This window comes from Neofelis nebulosa, chromosome 1, assembly GCF_028018385.1.
Source record: "Neofelis nebulosa isolate mNeoNeb1 chromosome 1, mNeoNeb1.pri, whole genome shotgun sequence".
Taxonomy (NCBI): domain Eukaryota; kingdom Metazoa; phylum Chordata; class Mammalia; order Carnivora; family Felidae; genus Neofelis; species Neofelis nebulosa.
Window position 1 is genome coordinate 33546140 of NC_080782.1, and position 18906 is coordinate 33565045.

The 18906-nt window shown below is 38.0% G+C and overlaps 1 protein-coding gene across 3 annotated transcripts in view; it reads right to left on the reverse strand.

Annotated features, from left to right (window-relative positions):
• Nucleotides 1-18906, reverse strand: part of C6 (complement C6) — a 64861-nt gene that overhangs the window by 23125 nt on the left and 22830 nt on the right. For all 3 annotated transcript variants that reach the window (XM_058718492.1, XM_058718485.1, XM_058718500.1), the window contains exons 7-9: nt 15953-16153; nt 10249-10489; nt 5533-5655 (exon numbers count right to left, since the gene is read on the reverse strand). In XM_058718492.1, the coding sequence (XP_058574475.1) occupies nt 5533-5655; nt 10249-10489; nt 15953-16153 (565 nt within the window). The remainder of the gene's footprint in view (nt 1-5532; nt 5656-10248; nt 10490-15952; nt 16154-18906) is intronic.

The window sequence follows — 18906 nt, forward strand, 5'->3', positions numbered from 1 at the left end:
AGACTTCCAATTACATTTAAAGTTGATAGAATGCTTTTACTTAGAGACAGGTGCAAAAGCACAACTAACCAATGAGAAATAAAAAGTTAAACCTCAAATTAAGAGCTGGCACAGTGTTTCTTTAGAAGCAATGATATTTAATGTACACAACACAGATCTTTTACACAAATTTTCAAAAACAAGTCCTGTGAACTAATGGGGTCTTTAATAAGGGTAGGATCTGAGGAATAGGAAGGTGTAGGGAGAAATAAAAGCAAATGAAAAGGAGGCCGGTGATATGGGTGACAGTTAATAGCATTAATTTGGTGTTTATTGTGAAGTACCAGTAAGGATTAGCTATGCTTCCACTGTTGAGAAATTCTAGGGGTGCCTGGGTGGGGCAGTCAGCTAAGCGTCTGACTCTTGGTTTTGGCTCAGGTCATGATCTTTCGGCTTCTTAGTTTCAAGCCCCACATCAGGAGCCTGCTTGGGATTCTCTCTCTCCTCTCTCTCTGCCCCTCCCCCACTTGCACTGTCTCTGTCTTTCTCAAAATAAATAAATAAAAAAAGAGTCTAGAATGATCAGAACAATGGGTGAAATACTCTTTCTGTGAAGAAAATAATATGATCCTTTTCAAAGGTTGCATAAGATAACACAGGGACATGAGAAGAACATTTTAGAGATTTTTGTATTTATTTTTCATATAAATATAGAGAGAAATTAGCATCTGCCAATATATTATATACGGATTGACAGTAGCTCTGACAAGCTAGTTCACATTTGGATTGGTACTATGTATTTCTTGAATGGATTGACATCAGTTAAGTGTTAAATATGATAAACATAGCATCCTGAAGAAGGAGTGAACATTAAGTCCGTTTACTATTAGTCTGAATAGAACTAACTGTTATAAGTGAACAAGTGATTTAAACAGATTCCAGGAAGAGGGGCACCTGGGTGACTCAGTCGGTTAAGTCTCTGACTTAGGCTCAAGTCATGATCTCGTGGTTTGTGAGTTTGAGCCCCGTGTTGTGCTCTGTGCTGACAACTAAAAGCCTGGAGCCTGCTTTGGATTCTGTGCCTCCCCCCCTCCCTGTCCCTCCCCTGCTCACACTCTGTCTTCCTCTCCAAAAATAAATGAACATTAAACAATTTTTAAAAAGATTCCAGGAGGAAAATGCAGATTGAAGATGATACCAATCTTCCAAACATAAACAAAACAACTAGTAGAAGGAAGAACAGATATTTCTTTAAAAAAACTTTTTTTTTTTTAACATTTATTCATTTTTGAGAGATGGAGACAGAGCATGAGTGGAGGAGGGGCAGAGAGAGGGGCAGACACAGAATCTGAAGAAGGCTCCAGGCTCTGAGCTGTCAGCACAGAGCCCAACGCGGGGCTCAAACTCACAAACTGTGAAATCATGACATGAGCTGAAGTCAGATGCTTAACAGACTGAGCCACCCAGGCACTCCATGGAAGAACAGATATTTCTTATACAAGCTTCTCATAAGCTACAATATGAGAGTGACACCAAAGCTGCCCAAAACATATCAAAAATTTCAAGGAGTTTTTTTTTTTTTAATTTTTTTTAACCTTTATTTATTTTTGAGACAGAGAGAGACAGAGCATGAATGGGGGAGGGGCAGAGAGAGAGGGAGACACAGAATTTGAGCAGGCTCCAGGCTCCGAGCCATCAGCCCAGAGCCCGACACGGGGCTCAAACCCACGACCGCGAGATCGTGACCTGAGCTGAAGTCGGACGCTTAACCGACTGAGCCACCCAGGCGCCCCATCAAGGAGTTTTTAATGAAACATTGATTCATCATTACATTCATTCATCGCTCAATGTGAGCGAGACAATGAAATACATTCTGTTTATTTCATATAGGCTATCTTTTAACATTTTCTCTTTTCTACATTTGTATATATTTTGTGTGCCTAATATATTTTTAGATAAATATATAAAATTTGTTAGTATTCTTTTTGTAAGTATATTAGGGATATATAGTAAAAAAATTAATGAGATGATTACAGATTTAAAAAGTTTGGAGTCCAGTGATTTAATCAGATGAGCTCAGGTTTTGGAATAGACAAATTATGTTTTCGTGTGTGCTTTACTCTTTTTTTTTTTTTTTGAGAGAGAGAGAGAGCACAAGTGAGTGAGGGTCAAAGAGAAAGAGAGAGAGAGAGAGAGAGAGAAGTGGGACTCACCCAAAGCAGGGCTTGTGTCTACCCGAAGCAGGGCTTGAGCTCGCAAACCATGAGATCGATCATGACCTGAGCTGAAGTCAGATGCTTAACATCTGAGCCACCCAGGCACTGTGTGTACTTAACTCTCAAATGTGCTTTGATTTTCGGCAAATTGTCATCATGATCAACACATATTTGTGGAGAATCTGCTATATACCAGGCACTAAAGACTGAGAGAAATGCACAATATGCCTTTTGTATTTGAAGGACTTAGACTGTCTATGAGGAGACAAAATAGGTACATAAAAATACTAGCAGAACTATAGAGAAATTAAAAAAGGAAGGAAGGAAAGGAGAAATGGAAGGAAGGAAAGAAGGAAGGAAAGAAGTTAAGAAGGGAGGGGAGGAAAGGGAAAGAAAGGTAAACAAAAAGACCAATAAAACAGTTTGGCTAAGTGTCACTGAGTGGTCCAACAATGAATGATTCCTGTTTTCAGGGAAGTGAAAGAATTCTGTGATCTTAGGCAATCAGGGAGTGGGGTATGGTGAAAGGACTTTGAGGCAAAGCTAAGACACAGTAGGGGGCAATGTGCTCCCAGCATGGGCACAGACCTGGAATGAGGGGTGGATGTGCCATGTTCTGGAGACAGTTCATATGGACATCCACTTGAGTTCAAGTTGAAGGTTCAGGTAGGGGAAGAGCAGCAAAACAGAGGATCTGGATGTAATGCTTTTAATTTTGAGTTGGGGAGTTGGCACAATTCAGGAGTATTAGCAATGTGTCATGTGGACAGTGATGGATAATTGATAAGCCAGTTTGGAGCCCATTGGAATAGTCTCTGATTTGGCAGTGTCCTCACCTTATTCTTACAAGCTGAAAACCGTGGGTCCATCTTTGACATTTTCTCATCTCTTTGTTGGATGGATTTTTAAATTAAGCATTTTTTTCCCTTTTTGTTTTTGTTTTTGTTTGTTTGTTTGTTTGTTTTAGCAAGTACTTAAGAATGCATATTCTCAGCATTCTCTCACATTTTGAGATGTCTTCCTGTTACCCTTATCTATGAAATTATTATTTTTTCCTCTCTCAGAAATTTGTGGACATTATTGTCTTACAGCATTGAATTTAGTTATGGTGAAGTCTGAGGCCAGACAGATTGTGTTGTTTTGTTGATCTGTGGGGGATTTGCTCTTTTGGCCAAGGTACTTGAAAAATTCATTTTTAAAATCTTGGTAATTAGCAAATTAACTAGAATTTGTCTTGAAGTTGTGTATTTAAACAGTATTTCTGATTCATATAATCAAAACAAATTTCTTCCTTTATTTCAGGGATATGTTTGTTTATAGTTTTTTTGTTTTTTTTTTTTTTAACAGCTTTCCTGTTTAATTTCTTGGGATCTCTATTTCAGGAACATAAATTCCCACTGATTAAATTATATTTGTCCTTCCATTTCCATTAGATTTTTCTTAATAACTATTAATGTCTATTTTTCCTCTGTATTTATTATGAATTATTTTAAATCTTTCCTACATGTGATTAACTTTCCTGATTTTATTTTCAGACAATTATATTTTGTCCTTGCAGTATCTAATTTATTTATAACTATCATGGTAATGTTTCTCAATGTTTGTTTGTCTTTGTACCTTAGCTTTGAGATCTGCCTTTTCAATTAATTCTTATAATCTTTTTGTCTCTGAGCACTTGATTTACTGAATTCACAATCTCATTAAATTATTTTATTGCATGAAAAACTGGTATAGACTCTATATCCATTCTTTGGTTTATATTTCTAGGTTATTTGTCTGTTTTGCATGCTCTCTTCCCCCCCCCCCTTTTTTTTTTGCTATAATATGAATGCCTAGTTGTCAAACAAATCCTTCTCATTCTGCTTATGCTTAACATGGGCATGTACATGTAGACCATCTATATAATCTGATATTCAAAGTTGCCTATTTATTATTACAGTAAATATTTTATTTTTATTTGTTCTTTGTCTCCCCAAGAGAATATAAGCTTCATATTTTGGGAGTTTCTGTGATTTTGCTTCCCTTTGTTCTTAGCAGAATGAATAGCAATCAGTTAGGCCAAGTCAGGGAACAAGAGAACTTTACGCAGAGGAAGGAGCTCTAAATAACGGCAAGGCACAAGAGAGAGCATGACTTATTTAGGAGACTATATAGTTCAGCTAGGCAGAGAGAGAGAGACTGGAATTTATCTTTAAGGCTATATGAAACCATGATTAAGGCATGAGAGTTTCATGATAAGATTTGCCTTGGAAGAATTTCTTGTCACAAGAAATGTGTAGAATACATTGGCGAAAGGCCACAGTAGAGGCAGGGGGCCCAGTCAGGAGGCTTCTGTGGAAATCCAGGTTGGAAATAATGAACGGATGGGTGTGAATGGTAAAAATATTAAGGATGTAGAGTGATTACTTATTGGATGTGAAGGCCAGAAAGAGGGAGAAATTAAAGCAACAGTCAGGTTTCTGGCTTGGTTTCTGGAGGCTTATTTACATACCTCTCTTAGACGCTTATCATTCTGTATTTTTAATGGTTGTTTATATGTATAGTTACTTTGTAAGCTCCTTTATAGGAATGGCTGAATTATTTCTACGTCACAATGCCTAATACTGAGTTCAGCCCATGGGAAGAACCAATAAACGTTAAAGTAAACAACCTAAGTATAAGATCAAGAACACTTGGGGTGCCTGGGTGGCTCAGTCGGTTGAGCGTTGACTTCAGCTCAGGTCATGACTTCGGCTCGGGTCTCAATCTCGCAGTCCGTGAGTTCAAGCCCTGCGTCAGGCTCTGTGCTTACAGCTCGGAGCCTGGAGCCTGCTTCAGATTCTGTGTCTCCCTCTATCTCTGCCCCTCCCCCACTCATGCTCTGTCTCTCCCTCTGTCAAAAATAAACATTAAAAAAATTTTAAAAAAAGATCAAGAAAACTTTATTTCCCTTTTAAGTAGTGCTAATGATATTTTGTTTGCACCCTCCCCCTACCACACAGAGGGCTTTGAGGTAGATATATGAAATAAATGAAAGTTAAAAACATTTGCACAAGCAAGGGGCACCTGGGTGGTTCAGTGGGTTAAGCGTGGGACTCTTGATCTCAGCTCAGGCCATGATCTCACAGTTTTTGGGATCGAGCCCTACATTGGGCTCTGCACTGACAGTGTGGAGCCTGCTTGGGATTCTCTCTCTCTGTCTCTCTGCCTCTCCCTTTTTCATTCTCTCTCTCTCTCTTTCTCTCTCCCTTTCAATAAATAGACTTAAAAACATAGCGCCCTCAAAGTATAGCATGGTACTCCCATCAGGGCAGCTGCAGGACACATGGGGTAAACTGCTGAGAGAGAGAGCTCTTACCTTCATATTTCTCTGACATCTTGTTCGTGGTGCACCGATGTTCCACTTTTTTTTTCTTAAAACCAAACCTGCGTTTCTTTGTTTCAATCCGGACACAGTTTCGGATTTCTTCCTCTGTTAAACCTAGGAAATGGAGTGCAAACAAAACATCACGAGGATGCACCATTGCGAATCCTTCCCCAGTTCCTATAAACTCGAATAATTCACACCTTCACCTACAGATTCAATCCTCTTTAGGCCCTGGGATGATCCTGAACACAGGAAGTGTTTATGAGTCCCTGCTGTCTCTCCCTTCAACCCTGGCCCTAAGAAGTACATATAAGGTGACTGTGGCCCATCCCATGGGGATCATGTTGGCTTCTCCCTGTTGCCTACACACAGTGAGCCTCAAAGATCACCTGTCCCACTGGCCACGGCCACTGTATAGTCCTGCAGATCAAGAGATGAACACACGTTCTGTGCGTTGCCCCTGTCACGCCTTCTTTCTGGGCCACAACTGTTTCTGTGAGGCCTGAGTCCACCTCACTTTTTGCCCCATTGTCACCTAAAATGGAAATCTTTTTTGTCATCTCTCCTTCGCTGAACACTCGTTCTCATGCCTGTCTCCCTGGGTCAGCTGCTCACTCCACCTGTACCTCCAAAACTCAGAAATTCTGACTTCCTGACCTATGAATTCTTCTCAGTGTCCTCACTGACTATTCTCTCTCTCTCCTCATCATCATTCCAGCCTGTACTCAACGTTTCTCCTGATGTCTCCAAGGGAGATGAATGCTGCCTCATCCCCAGCCTTGGGAAGTGGGGGTTGATATCTTCCTAGCTTCCCAGCGCCTCCATAGGATGAGTCTCCAGGTTTAAAAGTCTTGTCAAAACCCTGATGCCTGGAAGCTCAGGTTGTTCAGTTCTCATACCTTCAGTCCCCTTTGTTCTTGTTTTTTACCAAACTTGCAAGCATCATTTGTTGAAGATTTTGGCATCTGAGTCACACTTTCCCACCACAATCCCTGTCTATGTTCTCAATGGCTTCAAAATCTATGCTGTGTCAGGGATCAAGTGGGACACAGTGCAGGGAAATAGGTCTGGTTATTTGTAGACTGAGTTGGTGCTGCCCATCTGGGGTAATTTGAAAAGAATCAACATCTCCTCTTTCTGAAGAGCTTCCTAAGCCTCCTGACCTGCTACCTGAAATACCAAAATTAGATTCCAGATTTTGGTTTTTGTTTTTAACATAGTTTATTTCAACTAAAGTATAGCTGACACAAGAATTCAGGTTTTTGATGTTTAGTTAAAAATTGCCTCACAAAACATGAACACACAAGAGATACTACTGTTAGGATCAGCTCTTAAGCACCTTAAAGCAAAGTAGTTCATCAAATACTGATGTTCAGGGTTGTAGATCATAATCGGCAGAGGAATATTTTTAGAGCTTAAGGCACAGTTTAGGTGTGATGCTGAAATTGAATCCTAAAGGCACAGATGACTGAGAAATGAGGCCAGGTAGACGGGGATGGGGTGGAAGGGGATGGGGTCTGCCCACTTTATAGTTTTTTCAATAGTTTGACACATTTGAAGGGATGCGTTATAAGTTGGCAGTGAAAAATTCTTAGTTTGAAGTCTTTATGTTTACCTTGCATCTTTAACTCTAATAAACAAACAAACAAAAAGTCTGTTTTTCTTTTTTGGTCAAGCTGAATAAATATGAGTCATTTTCTCCTGGTAGTATTGTTCTAACAAGTAGATCAGTATAATGGTTAGACCATGTTAGGAATTTAATGCATTTATGTTGTAGAGCTCCTATCCTTTTTGAATTTTTTCATTAAGTTTTTATTATTTAGAAATGAAAATTAAATTTTCTGTGTCCAATTCATTAACTACAACATAATTAATTAACTATCAACTTAGTTAATTTGATTTTCTGAGGGCTAATGGAGAATCTTTGAAGATTTGAATGGTGAATCCTTCTTATGAGCCATGGCATTCATTGGTCATGCAGCGATTAAAATATGAAGGCTTTATCAGTGAATTTCTGGATAAGCCTGTCTTCCCCTGTATAACCTGTAGCTTGCTGCCTGACCTCTATCCAATTGCTGGATGCTGTAGCACTTGACCTCTCAAACCCAAGCGTCCCTCTGATGTTGCGAAGGGACAAGCATTTCAGAAATGTCCTCAGCTATTCTGGGCAAAGGTCAACAGTGTTACTTGAAAATGTCATACGGGTAAATGGTGGGGCCAGTAATTGTTTTCCTCCCAGTTCAGAGTAGGAAATGACTTCTCAACAAAAGGAGTTTAAATTACCATCTTGCGTATTATGATATTTTAATTCTTTAATGTTCTTACTGTATTTCTGAATTTTTTTTCACCTAGCACACTGAAGCAATGTCAACTTTTCTTCAGGTTTTAAATTGACTATGGGACATTGAACAATAGAGGAATATATGAAGGATGCAAATAAAAAGCAATTTAATTTTGCTTTACTCCTCTTGAGGGAGAGAAGGTACTATGAAATATTCAGGTCATACTTTTGAAATTAATGACAAGGGATACAATTCTTACTGAATAAAGCAAATAAAAACCAAGCCTATACTCTAGTTTCATGTTATGGCTACGCAAAGGGAAAAGAAATGGAAAAAGAGAGGAGGAGGCCAGAATATATATTCATTTAGAGAGCAGGCAAAAACAGGTGAGCATACCCACCAAGGAATTCCATTTTATTGAGATTTGTTTCTGTCTGGGCGTGCTTCATCTTAGCCATAATTAAAGCTGTGCATCGGTATTATTTTTGTGACTCAGAGAAATATATACTCATTGAATATAAGAATATATATTACATATAAGAATATAGAAATATGTTTAATCAAATATACATATATATACCCTTTAAGTACTATATATGTCATATATATGTGTGTGCGTGTGTGTATATATATATGCGTGTGTGTGTGTAATACATATATATATGTATACATATATATACATATATATACATATGTATACATATGTATATGTATATATATATATAGTTTGTATATGAGTACATAGGTATTTACGGTCATATATCTCCAGTTTCCTATTACATCTCAAACTTCCTTTCTTTCCCTTATTATGTGTTCCTGTTTGTTAGCCTCTACCTCTATTTATAGAGAAAGACACAGAAGGTGAGAATGTTTCAGTAGGAAAGTGTAGCTCATCACTTCATTTTGGTCAGGGGTCTTCAACTATTAAAATGCTGGATGGTTGATTAAAGATTCACATAGTTCTTTAACTGACCTGATCTCTGAGCCTTTAGAGGCTTTGCTTTGAATGCATGATAAGTACAGCTGATCAAATGAGAAATTATTTTCTGGGCTATAGCAGCAAGTGACCAGAATAATTTCATCCCAGGGGTGAGATGAAACCAATCAAGGGCTAGAGATTTTCCCCAAGCACTTTTGCTCAGCATTAATGTTGCTGGTGTTCTCATGGGAGAAGATATCAAATTCATCATACAAACATCACTCCTGTGGAAAGGATAACTGAAATGAAACATAAGGGTCAGGCAATGTGAAAAGCCCATCACAGCATAAATCTTTTGGATTTCAGTAACTCTGTCAGATAGTAATTTTTTTAGATCCTCTTACTGAAAGTCCTTCTCAAAGACATTTATGCCCTCTTCTCTCTTAGGAAGCAGATCATGAGGGATATCTGGTCACTCAAAGTTTGGAATAACTCAGGGCAGCCACATTAAACATTAGTATTTGCCATCATGAGATGTAAGAACAAAGGGATTGACACTCTGTTGGCCCCAGAGTTGGCCTGATGTCTCTTTAAATGAATTCCTGATTTCTTCTATATAAAAGTTACATGATCAAGAATTCTTATTTACATGGGGTAATTGGTCAGTTGAGTTCTGGTTACAGTTTCCTAACCATGTTCTCAAGAGACACATGATAGAATCATCACAAAGGCCCTGTGTCATTTCATGAAGGAGTCTGAAAATGAATTTATCCAATGGTGTTTAAGCTATAATAATAATTAATAGTGGCAATTTAAGCTAACACTTAAGAAACCAAGGCTTATCTATAAACCAAGATTTTTATTGTTATTTTACATATAAGCAGAAAAATATCCCTGATTATATCCCAAAATAAAAATTGGCCAACTTTCTTCAAAATAAGTGCTTCTCATCTGGTTTCAATTTTATCACTGGTAGGTGCATATCTAGCCCACATTAATTTAGTCCCTTGTCAAGTTCTTAATTGTTCTTTTATCTTAATGCCCTTGGCTTTTACTTAAAACATTATTAAAAGAAAAAGACTGTTAGAAAATTTGCTATAATTATTATTCTATAAAATTATTATCTCCTATAAAATTGCTGTAAGTAAATTATCTTTTGGAGCTTAGTTTCAGGACAAATCTCATTTTTCTTGAGGTAATAGCATGTATCTCTCTTTTAGGTTACTACTACTGTGTAGCTTATGATGTTCCCACATGTCAGGAAACTCAGAGACAAATCTAATGCCCAATGAGAGAGGTTAAGTATATTTTTTCTTTTTTTGGGGGGGGTCCTAATTTTATATTTTTATTTATTTGAGTGTGTACCTTTTGGTTGTTCTTCCTATGATTTTGGAAGTACAGTGGAGTCTAAAAGTTAATAAAGAAGAATTAATAGAATAAGAGGAAAATGAATTGCACGCATTCGAATCAGGTTTAAAAAAAAAGGGAGGCCGGCAGAAGGTCTACCTGAGTTCTTCAGTTCCTCGACGCTAAACTGGTAGAGGAGGTCATACACGCCGCCCAGGGAGCCAGAGGTGAAATAGTGAGTCCCGAAGTCATCAAATATCCGACTATACAAAGCAAAGTTGTATTCTAGAGGCAGGTGGTTAAGTGCTTTCAAAAAGACATCAGAAAGCTGCAGATCTTTAGTTTTCATTGTGAAATTTGAGACTTTTATCACCTTATGGACCCTAGTAAAACTAGAATCCTAAAAGGAAGAGGAGAAAAGAGGAAAAACAAGAAAGAAAACAAGATGATTAAACGTAATAAAAGCTTGAAGTGTCAAGCCTTTAAATGTCATCTATTTATCACTAGCTGCCTTCCAACCATAACATGATAACTTTAACTCTCTATGGCATGATCTCACACACAAAAACATAATTTTCATTTAATTTTCCACAACTTTTTCCTGCAACGTCCAAAGGGCTGAACAGATAAGATGATCTCAGTCATGTAAACTGTGACTGAGGCATAGGTTTGGTAGGCTTATCAAAAGAGATCAATAGGCATACCAAAGGCATACCAAAAAGAGATCAATTATCAGAAAAGTAAATCTTTCACTCTTGCTTGTCAATCGTAGCTGTGTCCCTACTGAGTTTTTATTTAGAAAGACTTGCTGATGCAACACATCAAAAAAGGATTGCATATATTTTTAATTGGAAGTTACGCAATTGAGATTCAAGTCACAACTTTGTCACTAACTGGCATTTGCATTTTCTAGGCCCCAGTTGTCTGTGAAATGTCACCTGGTATATAAATGACAGTTATCCACCAGATGACATACCACACCCCTTTCAACTCTAAGACGCTGTGATTCAAAATTACTCAGGGTTAAGATTAAACAAAATTATTTATATTCTCTCTCTTCCACCCATCAACAGAAATATTTGTTTGAGAGTTTTTTTATTCATTTCTTTTTATGTTGGGTTAATTTATGATTTGGTGGTGTATTATACCCAAATCTCATTCTATTAAATTATTGTTCTACATATCCCCTGGGTTTTATGAGTGTATCCATGTATGCTGTTCTTAAAAAAATTATATAATTTATCTATTTCTCAATTTTAGCAAATTGTAGTATTTGAGTAATAGGAGCAGAGAGAGGAGCATATTTCAGCAAAAGAACTTTATCGTAGCTGTAAATTATTAAATCGCTGTTTTCCTGTGTGCTATAATTATGGCATAAAATGTCTGCTAACACAAAAGAAAAGAAATAATCACAAGTATTGAAGAAGAGTCACCATTCACTCCCCCTCCCTCTGTCTTTCCCTTTGCTTCTCTCCTACCCCTTTCCACCCCTCACCCTCCCTTTTTGCCTTTTAACACATTTATTGCTCAGCTACCTCAGATGCTGTGGACACAGAAATGGGCAAGGTAGACAAAGTTCATCCCTTTGAGGGGCTTACATTTTCATTGTCCATCAATTCTATTTTTAAGTTTAATACTTGAATTTTGTCACAGAACCATGCCTTTAGAAAGTTGGAGGGACCTTATGCTTTTAGTAAGAAGCGCACTCACTTCCAGAGTATCTGAAATACCTATTCAGACATGGACATTGGAATGGGTGGTTCAAAATTTCCAGGTTGCTCTACCAACTAAATTATAAACATACAAGTGAAACTTTGGTAACTCAACTCAGCACAAGCCAAGCATTTATCAAATGCAGCATGGTTAAAATGGGGCTATTTTAGGCTAACCCATTACATGACAGTAGGTTATTAACTATGTATGATCGGGATGCCTGGATGGCTCAGTCATTAAGTGTCCCAACCCTTGGTTTTGGCTCAGGTCATGATCTCACAGATCGTGGGTTCGAGCCCTGTGTTGGGCTCTGTGCTGACAACATGGAGCCTGTTTAGGATTCTCTTTCTCCTTCTCTCTCTGCCTCTCTTTCTATCTCTTTCAAAATAAATAAATAAACTTTAAAAAATATTTAAAAAATAAAAAATGTATGATCTGTCTCAACATTCTGTGAGATCTTCCTTTATTTTTGCCATCTTTTTGTGGGTTCAACTTCATAAAGTAATTCAGAAAAGCACTGAATCTTACTGAGACACCAGGTATTTTGACTTTGAAACAGATTACCTGCCTAACAAATGTTTAGTTAGATCTGTGATTGATGAAATGAATAAATAAAGCATTAAGCTCCACTGGAGGGAGTGGATTGATTTTTCAAATTTGTGGTACCTTGTTTTCACTATTTGAAGACTAAGAGACATTGCAGTAGCGTTTTCTTTCTTTTTTAACGTTTATTTATTTTTGAGACAGAGAGAGACAGAGCATGAGTGGGGGAGGGTCAGAGAGAGAGGGAGACACAGAATCGGAAGCAGGCTCCAGGCTCCTAGCTGTCAGCACAGAGCCCGATGCAGGGCCTGAACTCACGAACTGTGAGATCATGACCTGAGCCGAAGTCGGACGCTCAACTGACTGAGCCACCCAGGCGCCCCAATACTAACTTGTCTTAAGAATATAATTTGCATTAGTCAGCCATAAGAAAGAATGAAATCTTGCCATTTACAATCACACGGATACAGCCAGAGTATTATGCTAAGTGAAGTAAGTCAGAGAAAGACAAATACCAGATGATTTCACTCATATGTGGAATTTAAGAAACGAAACAAATGAACTAGAGGGGAAAAAGAGAGAGACAAATAAAAAAACAGACGTTTAGTTATACAGAACAAACTGATGGTACCAGAGGGGAAGTGAGTGGGGGGATGGGTTAAAAGGGATGGGGATTAAGGAGTGCACTTGTCTGATGAGCACCGGGTGTTGTATGGAATTGTTCAATCTCTATATTGTACACCTAAAACTAATATAACACTGTGTTAACTGGAATTAAAATAAAAATTCAAAAGAAAAAAGAATATAATTTGGTAAGTTTGAGAGACACTATGCTACCTATAGCCCATTCTAAAGTGAACTAACAAGGGGCGCCTGGGTGGCTCAGTCGGTTAAGCGTCCGACTTCGGCTCAGGTCATGATCTTGCAGTCTGTGAGTTTGAGCCCTGCGTCAGGCTCTGTGCTGACAGCTCAGAGCCTGGAGCCTGTTTTGGATTCTGTGTCTCCCTCTCTCTCTGACCCTCCCCCATTCATGCTCTGTCTCTCTCTGTCTCAAAAATAAGTAAACGTTAAAAAAAATTAAAAAAAAATAAAATGAACAAACAATATGTTATAAAAGGAATCATTTTATTCCCTCTTTTTTTCTTTTATGTGTTCATATCACCAGAACTCTACTCTTTTCATAGTTTGTTGAAATTATGAATAACAGAATGAATGAATAAGCAGATAGCTTGAGGTATAATGTAGTGGATATAAACAGTGGGCAAAAATCAGACAAGCTGATTTCAATGCCCGACTCTGGCATTTACTCACTGTGACATCACAGGAGCCACTCAGCTTCTTGAGTTTTAGTGTAGTACTTGGCACATGGTAGATATTTGATAAATATTTCTTGACTTCAGAATAAATATATGGACTTCATGTACTCATCTGTAAAATGTTCTTGAAAATATCTAATCTGATTCCCCCTTAGGGTTCTTTTCAAGATAAATGAAATTAGCCTAGGAAAATTATCTATAAATGGGGCTATTTTATATATATATATAGAGAGAGAGAGATAGATAGATAGATGAATAAATAAATGTGTGAGAGGCACTATGGTAAGGGCAGGAGGAGCCATAAAATGATGCCCTCCAGCTGCTGTTCCCCTTTGTTCCAGTTGTGGTTCCTCTTTTCACCGCCCCTTCACACTCTATGATTCAGGGCTCAGTCTTCCCATTCATCTCTTTGGAAGGAGCAAATACCACTGAATGGTGGTTTTGGGAGGAACAGAGACTATTTTATTTTTTTTTAAGTTCATTTATTTATTTTGAGAAAGAGAGAGAGAGAGAGAGAGAGCAAGCATGTTGGGGAGGGGCAGAGAGAATCCCAAACAGGCTCAGCATTGTCAGTGCAGAGTCAGACACAGGGCTTGAACTCAAGAACGGTGAGATCACAACCTAAGCTGAAATCAAGAGTCAGACATTTAACCAACTTGGCCACCCCAGGCACCCCAGGAACAGATACTATTTTAAAAGAACTTTGTAAATGTTTAAAAATGTCTAATAGAAATCTATCTCCTAAATCGCTTAAGAGCTGGAAAACATGTCCAGGAGTTTTAATATACAAATAATAAAAGAAAAAGGAAGGGATGAAGAAAGATTACTGGATGAAGATATATCTTTACATATTGAAAGAACTTTGTTAGTTCCTGGCAAGATTAATGGAAGAAGTCTAATACTCAGATACAACCTAAATTATAAACAACAACAATAAAAATTATAAATTTCCAGACAAAGAAAATAAAAGAAAGACAACAAGTTATGCATGTGATTTTTCCTATGCAACAACAAAAAGTAGAAGATAGTGGAATAACATCCACTAACTACCAAGAAAAGAAGACTATGATTCAAGATTCCTATATTTGGCCAAGATATTCCTTATCTTTATTGCTCAGGGAAAATGTAGGCTTTTTAGATATATAAGGACTTAGGGAGTAAATGTATAGACACACACACACACACACACACACACACACACACGTACGTATATAAAATATTACACAGATATAAAATACAGACTATGAACTTGGAATTTATAAGTGTTATGTGAGGAATCTTTAAAATAGACTAAACAAGAGTCAGGATAAAATACAAATGAACATATGTAATATAAAACTGAACACAAAACAATCCTAGCAAATAGCTTGGAACACAAAGGGTTTGAACTACCTCAGTAAAATTGAGGTTTTGGAGGCCTGTAATGATATTGGTAGGGGAGCAGAACATAGACCCATTCTCAAGGAGATAGTGGGAATGGGGTGTGGGGAAGTAAAATACCTTTTGGGGGCTGTAGATATTACTTCATGTGATGAAAGAAAACACATAGGCTTAATTATGCTTGTTAACTAGACAAAGGTCATCACAAGCAGAATTTAAAAAGTTTAGGGGCACCTGGGTGGCTCAGTTGGTTAAGCATCCAACTTCAGTTCAGGTCATGATCTCACAGTTCGTGGGTTTGAGCCCTGCATCGGGCTCTCTGCTGTTAGCGGAGAGCCCACCTTGGATCCTCTGTTCCCCTCTCTATGTCCCTCCCTCATTTGCACTCTCTCTAAAAAAGAGAGAACTTCCAAATGTTCTAGTAGAACTTCCAAAATGACCAAAAGGGGTAACCAGAAATGTGACAAAGACAGCCATAGTAGAGAAATAGGAAACAGCAACAAAGTAAAATGAGTATGAAAAATTAAAGATGGAAGAAACATGATCAAGTATTTCAGTGAGTTTGTTAAATCAAAGAAGGCAGAATTTCCCTAGCAAAGTTCTAATTGTCAGATTATGTTAAAAAAGTAAAGTTCTGTTACATGTAGCTTATAAAAAATACACCTAAAACAGTAAGACAAAGAAAACTTAAACAGAACACAACCATAAACACAGCCAAATGTATGCAACATTATACATATCACTTCTATAACTTTTGAAATGGGATTTATCAACAAACTAAATCTATTTAAATTTGTGTTCGAAATCTTGCCAATTTGATATCAAAAACTCTCCCCTTCTCATTGCATGATTGCTGGACTTAGTGTTAACTTTCAGAAAAGAATAAAAAGATTGGGAACCATTTTTATTACCTTTTTGTGGGAGGCTTGAATGGCTTGTTTGAAGGCAGAATTATGGGTGGTGCTTTGAGTTTTCTTTGAGGAATAAAAAATTGGTACATGAAAGCTTTTTTTCTCTTTGCCCCGGAATGCAGCTTGTTTATTTTCATTTTTTGTAAGAGGAACTAAGTCCTTGTAGAAATCGGTTTCTAAATCATCTTCTTCAGTTTGCACCTGGAGAAAAATCCATATGAAATGGGATGAAACTTAGGAAATATTAGAACTACTTGTTAAGATCTCAGGCAATGATGCTTCATTCCTTTATGCATTCAATAAATATTTGTTGAGAAGCCATTTTGCTAGAAATAAAAGAAAAATTAGTTCCTGCCCTCCATGAGTCAATAGTTTAGTTAGAAAGACAAACAAGCACAGACACTTAATCCAGTGTGGGAAGTGATGTGCTCCAAAAGAGGTTGTCCTAAATAATCATTGAACCCAGAGGGGCCACACCAGGAAAGTCTTCATCAAGGAAACAACTCCTAAAATGATATTTAGCAGCATGATAAAAAAAAAACGAGGGCTATTTCTGGTCTACCTGTGACTTTCAGCCTCTTTGCAATCTAACTGAAGGTATCTTCCAGAAAATTGAGGCCTAGCAGATGGGAGCACAGATCCTGTCCTTCCTTGCTCTGGTTGCATCCCCACCCACTTAGACTTATTTAGATGTTGGGCATCAGCACTCTACTGGCTATGTCTGTGGGACAGAGGACAAATACTTGATTGGTTCTGCATGGTGGAGGGTTATAATCCTTCACTGACTGGGTCTGGAAAGAGGAGGAAAAAAAAAGCCAGTGGGACTTGACTTGAAGTAGGAGTGGAACAGGGTATTTTCCCAGTACAAGTTAAATCCCTGTTATGATTATGCTGGCAAAAAGGGACGATGGATGAATTAAAAAAAAAAAAAAGAAGTTGCAAAATAAATTGATTGAAGAGTACTTTATGTTAAAGATGCCTGTCTGGTTTGCAATGGAAAAATTTCTTGTTTTAAAATATTCAAAATTAAAATGCACTGTGAGGCAAACCACATGTCACAATCAAAGAGCTTGTACAATTAGTGGAGGAAAGACAAAATAACCCAGTTGCAAAAGAATCTTGCTCAATAGTAAGATACACACAAAAGTTCAATGTGACTTTCAGATACTACAGGGCATGCAAGTTAGCCTTTAAAGGGCCCCAAAATGAAGCCCTTCAGTTAGCAATGAAGCGATACAATTCTATTTAAATATAGCTGCTGACATTTCTTTACCATTTCTCTAAAAAAACTCAGACTACAAATATTTTGTTTTATGAATTAGCTCTTTTTTTTTAAATATGAAATTTATTGTCAACTGAATTAGCTCTTATACACAAAAAGATGTATCTGCTTAAAGGAAAAGATATTTGCATGTAAGGAAGGGGGCTCAGATATCCTGGGCAGCAGCTCAGAGAAAATCTACCCATGGGTGAGCAGGGCTGAAAAATTAGACTGAACTGGAAACCTGGGACTGGGCCTTGAATGCCCTGAGAAATTGAATTGAATTGTAATTGAACTGAAATTACAGTTCAATTGTAATGAATTGAATTGAATTGAATTGAATTGAAATTGAATTGACTTGTAAAGGCAAGATTTTGCATATAATAGGTTCTTTAAAACTATTAATGGAATGAATGAAAAATTGGGAGTGTTACTGTGACATCTGTGTTTTTGCAGAGATCAGGTTAACTATAGTTAACTTAAGTGGAGGCAAGGAGAACAGTTGTAAAAAACTGTTAGAGGAAGTCAAGTGAGACAGGATAATGGCCAGGTCCATGGGGTGGCGGTTGGGTGGAAAGAAAGTAGGGCATTTGAAAGATATTTAGGAAGTTCACAGAAATTGTTGACCAAGTAGATGTGGGGGTGACAGGGGGAGAGAGGGAGAGAGGATGGGGATGCTCTTCCATGAAAGGGAACTTGCAAAGCCAAGGCAACTTTTGAAAGGATAGATTTTCCCAGGAAGAGATGTTAACCAAACTCTGGCAACAAGGTTTTAATCTTCATTTACACATTATTATTTTTTAAAGATATTTTTTAAAGTTTATTTATTTATTTTTGAGAGAAAGAGAGAGAGAGAGAACAAGTGAAGGAGGGGCAGAGAGAGAGGGAGACAGAGGATCGAAAGCTCTGTGCTGATAGCAGAAAGCCTGATGCGGGGCTCAAACTCACAAACCGTGAGGTCGTGACCTGAGCTGAAGTCGAATGCTTAACCGACTGAGCCACCCAGGTACCCCCTCATTTACATATAATTACATACATCGCTGAGCCCATCCATCCTCACTGTGGATCCAGTGGGCTGATGACCTAGGAATTTATGTGTGTTGACACTTAGGTTTGTGTTTGAAGAAAGGAGATGGGTTTGTAAGGAGGAGCAGAAGGAGATAAGAGGGACTGGAGGAATGGAGACCAGTGGCAACTGACTTCCTGTGCTATGAGGGTCAGAGACAGAACCTGAAGTTGTGAATTTCACATGGGATTTAGGGAGGATTTGAGGGACTGCAGAGCTATGAAAATTTTTAGGCTTTGGGATGCAGCAAGGGGCCTGTCTAGGTAGGCCAGTGTATTGTTAAGAATCAAAGTCTAGCGGTAACCATACTCTGCAGTTTGCTGTTGACAGCAAATGCTTAGCACACAGCACCGCCTAGAAAAAGAGAGTAGGATTCCTGAGTAAGTGGTGCAACTCTGCGGACTGATGCAGCGATGTTATGGTGACAGAGCTCTGCACTTGGCAGCTGGGAGATCCTGAGGGGAAGAATTCTTCCTATGGACTTCTATTCTGACTTCCTAGCCAAAGCTTTCCCTTCCCTTCCTTTCACGAGCCTCTTTGTGTACCAGCCGACCTGTTGTTTCACCTGTCTTCATGAACTCCAATACTATGGGAGAAGGGAAGTCAGATGCCTGCTGAATTTCTCCT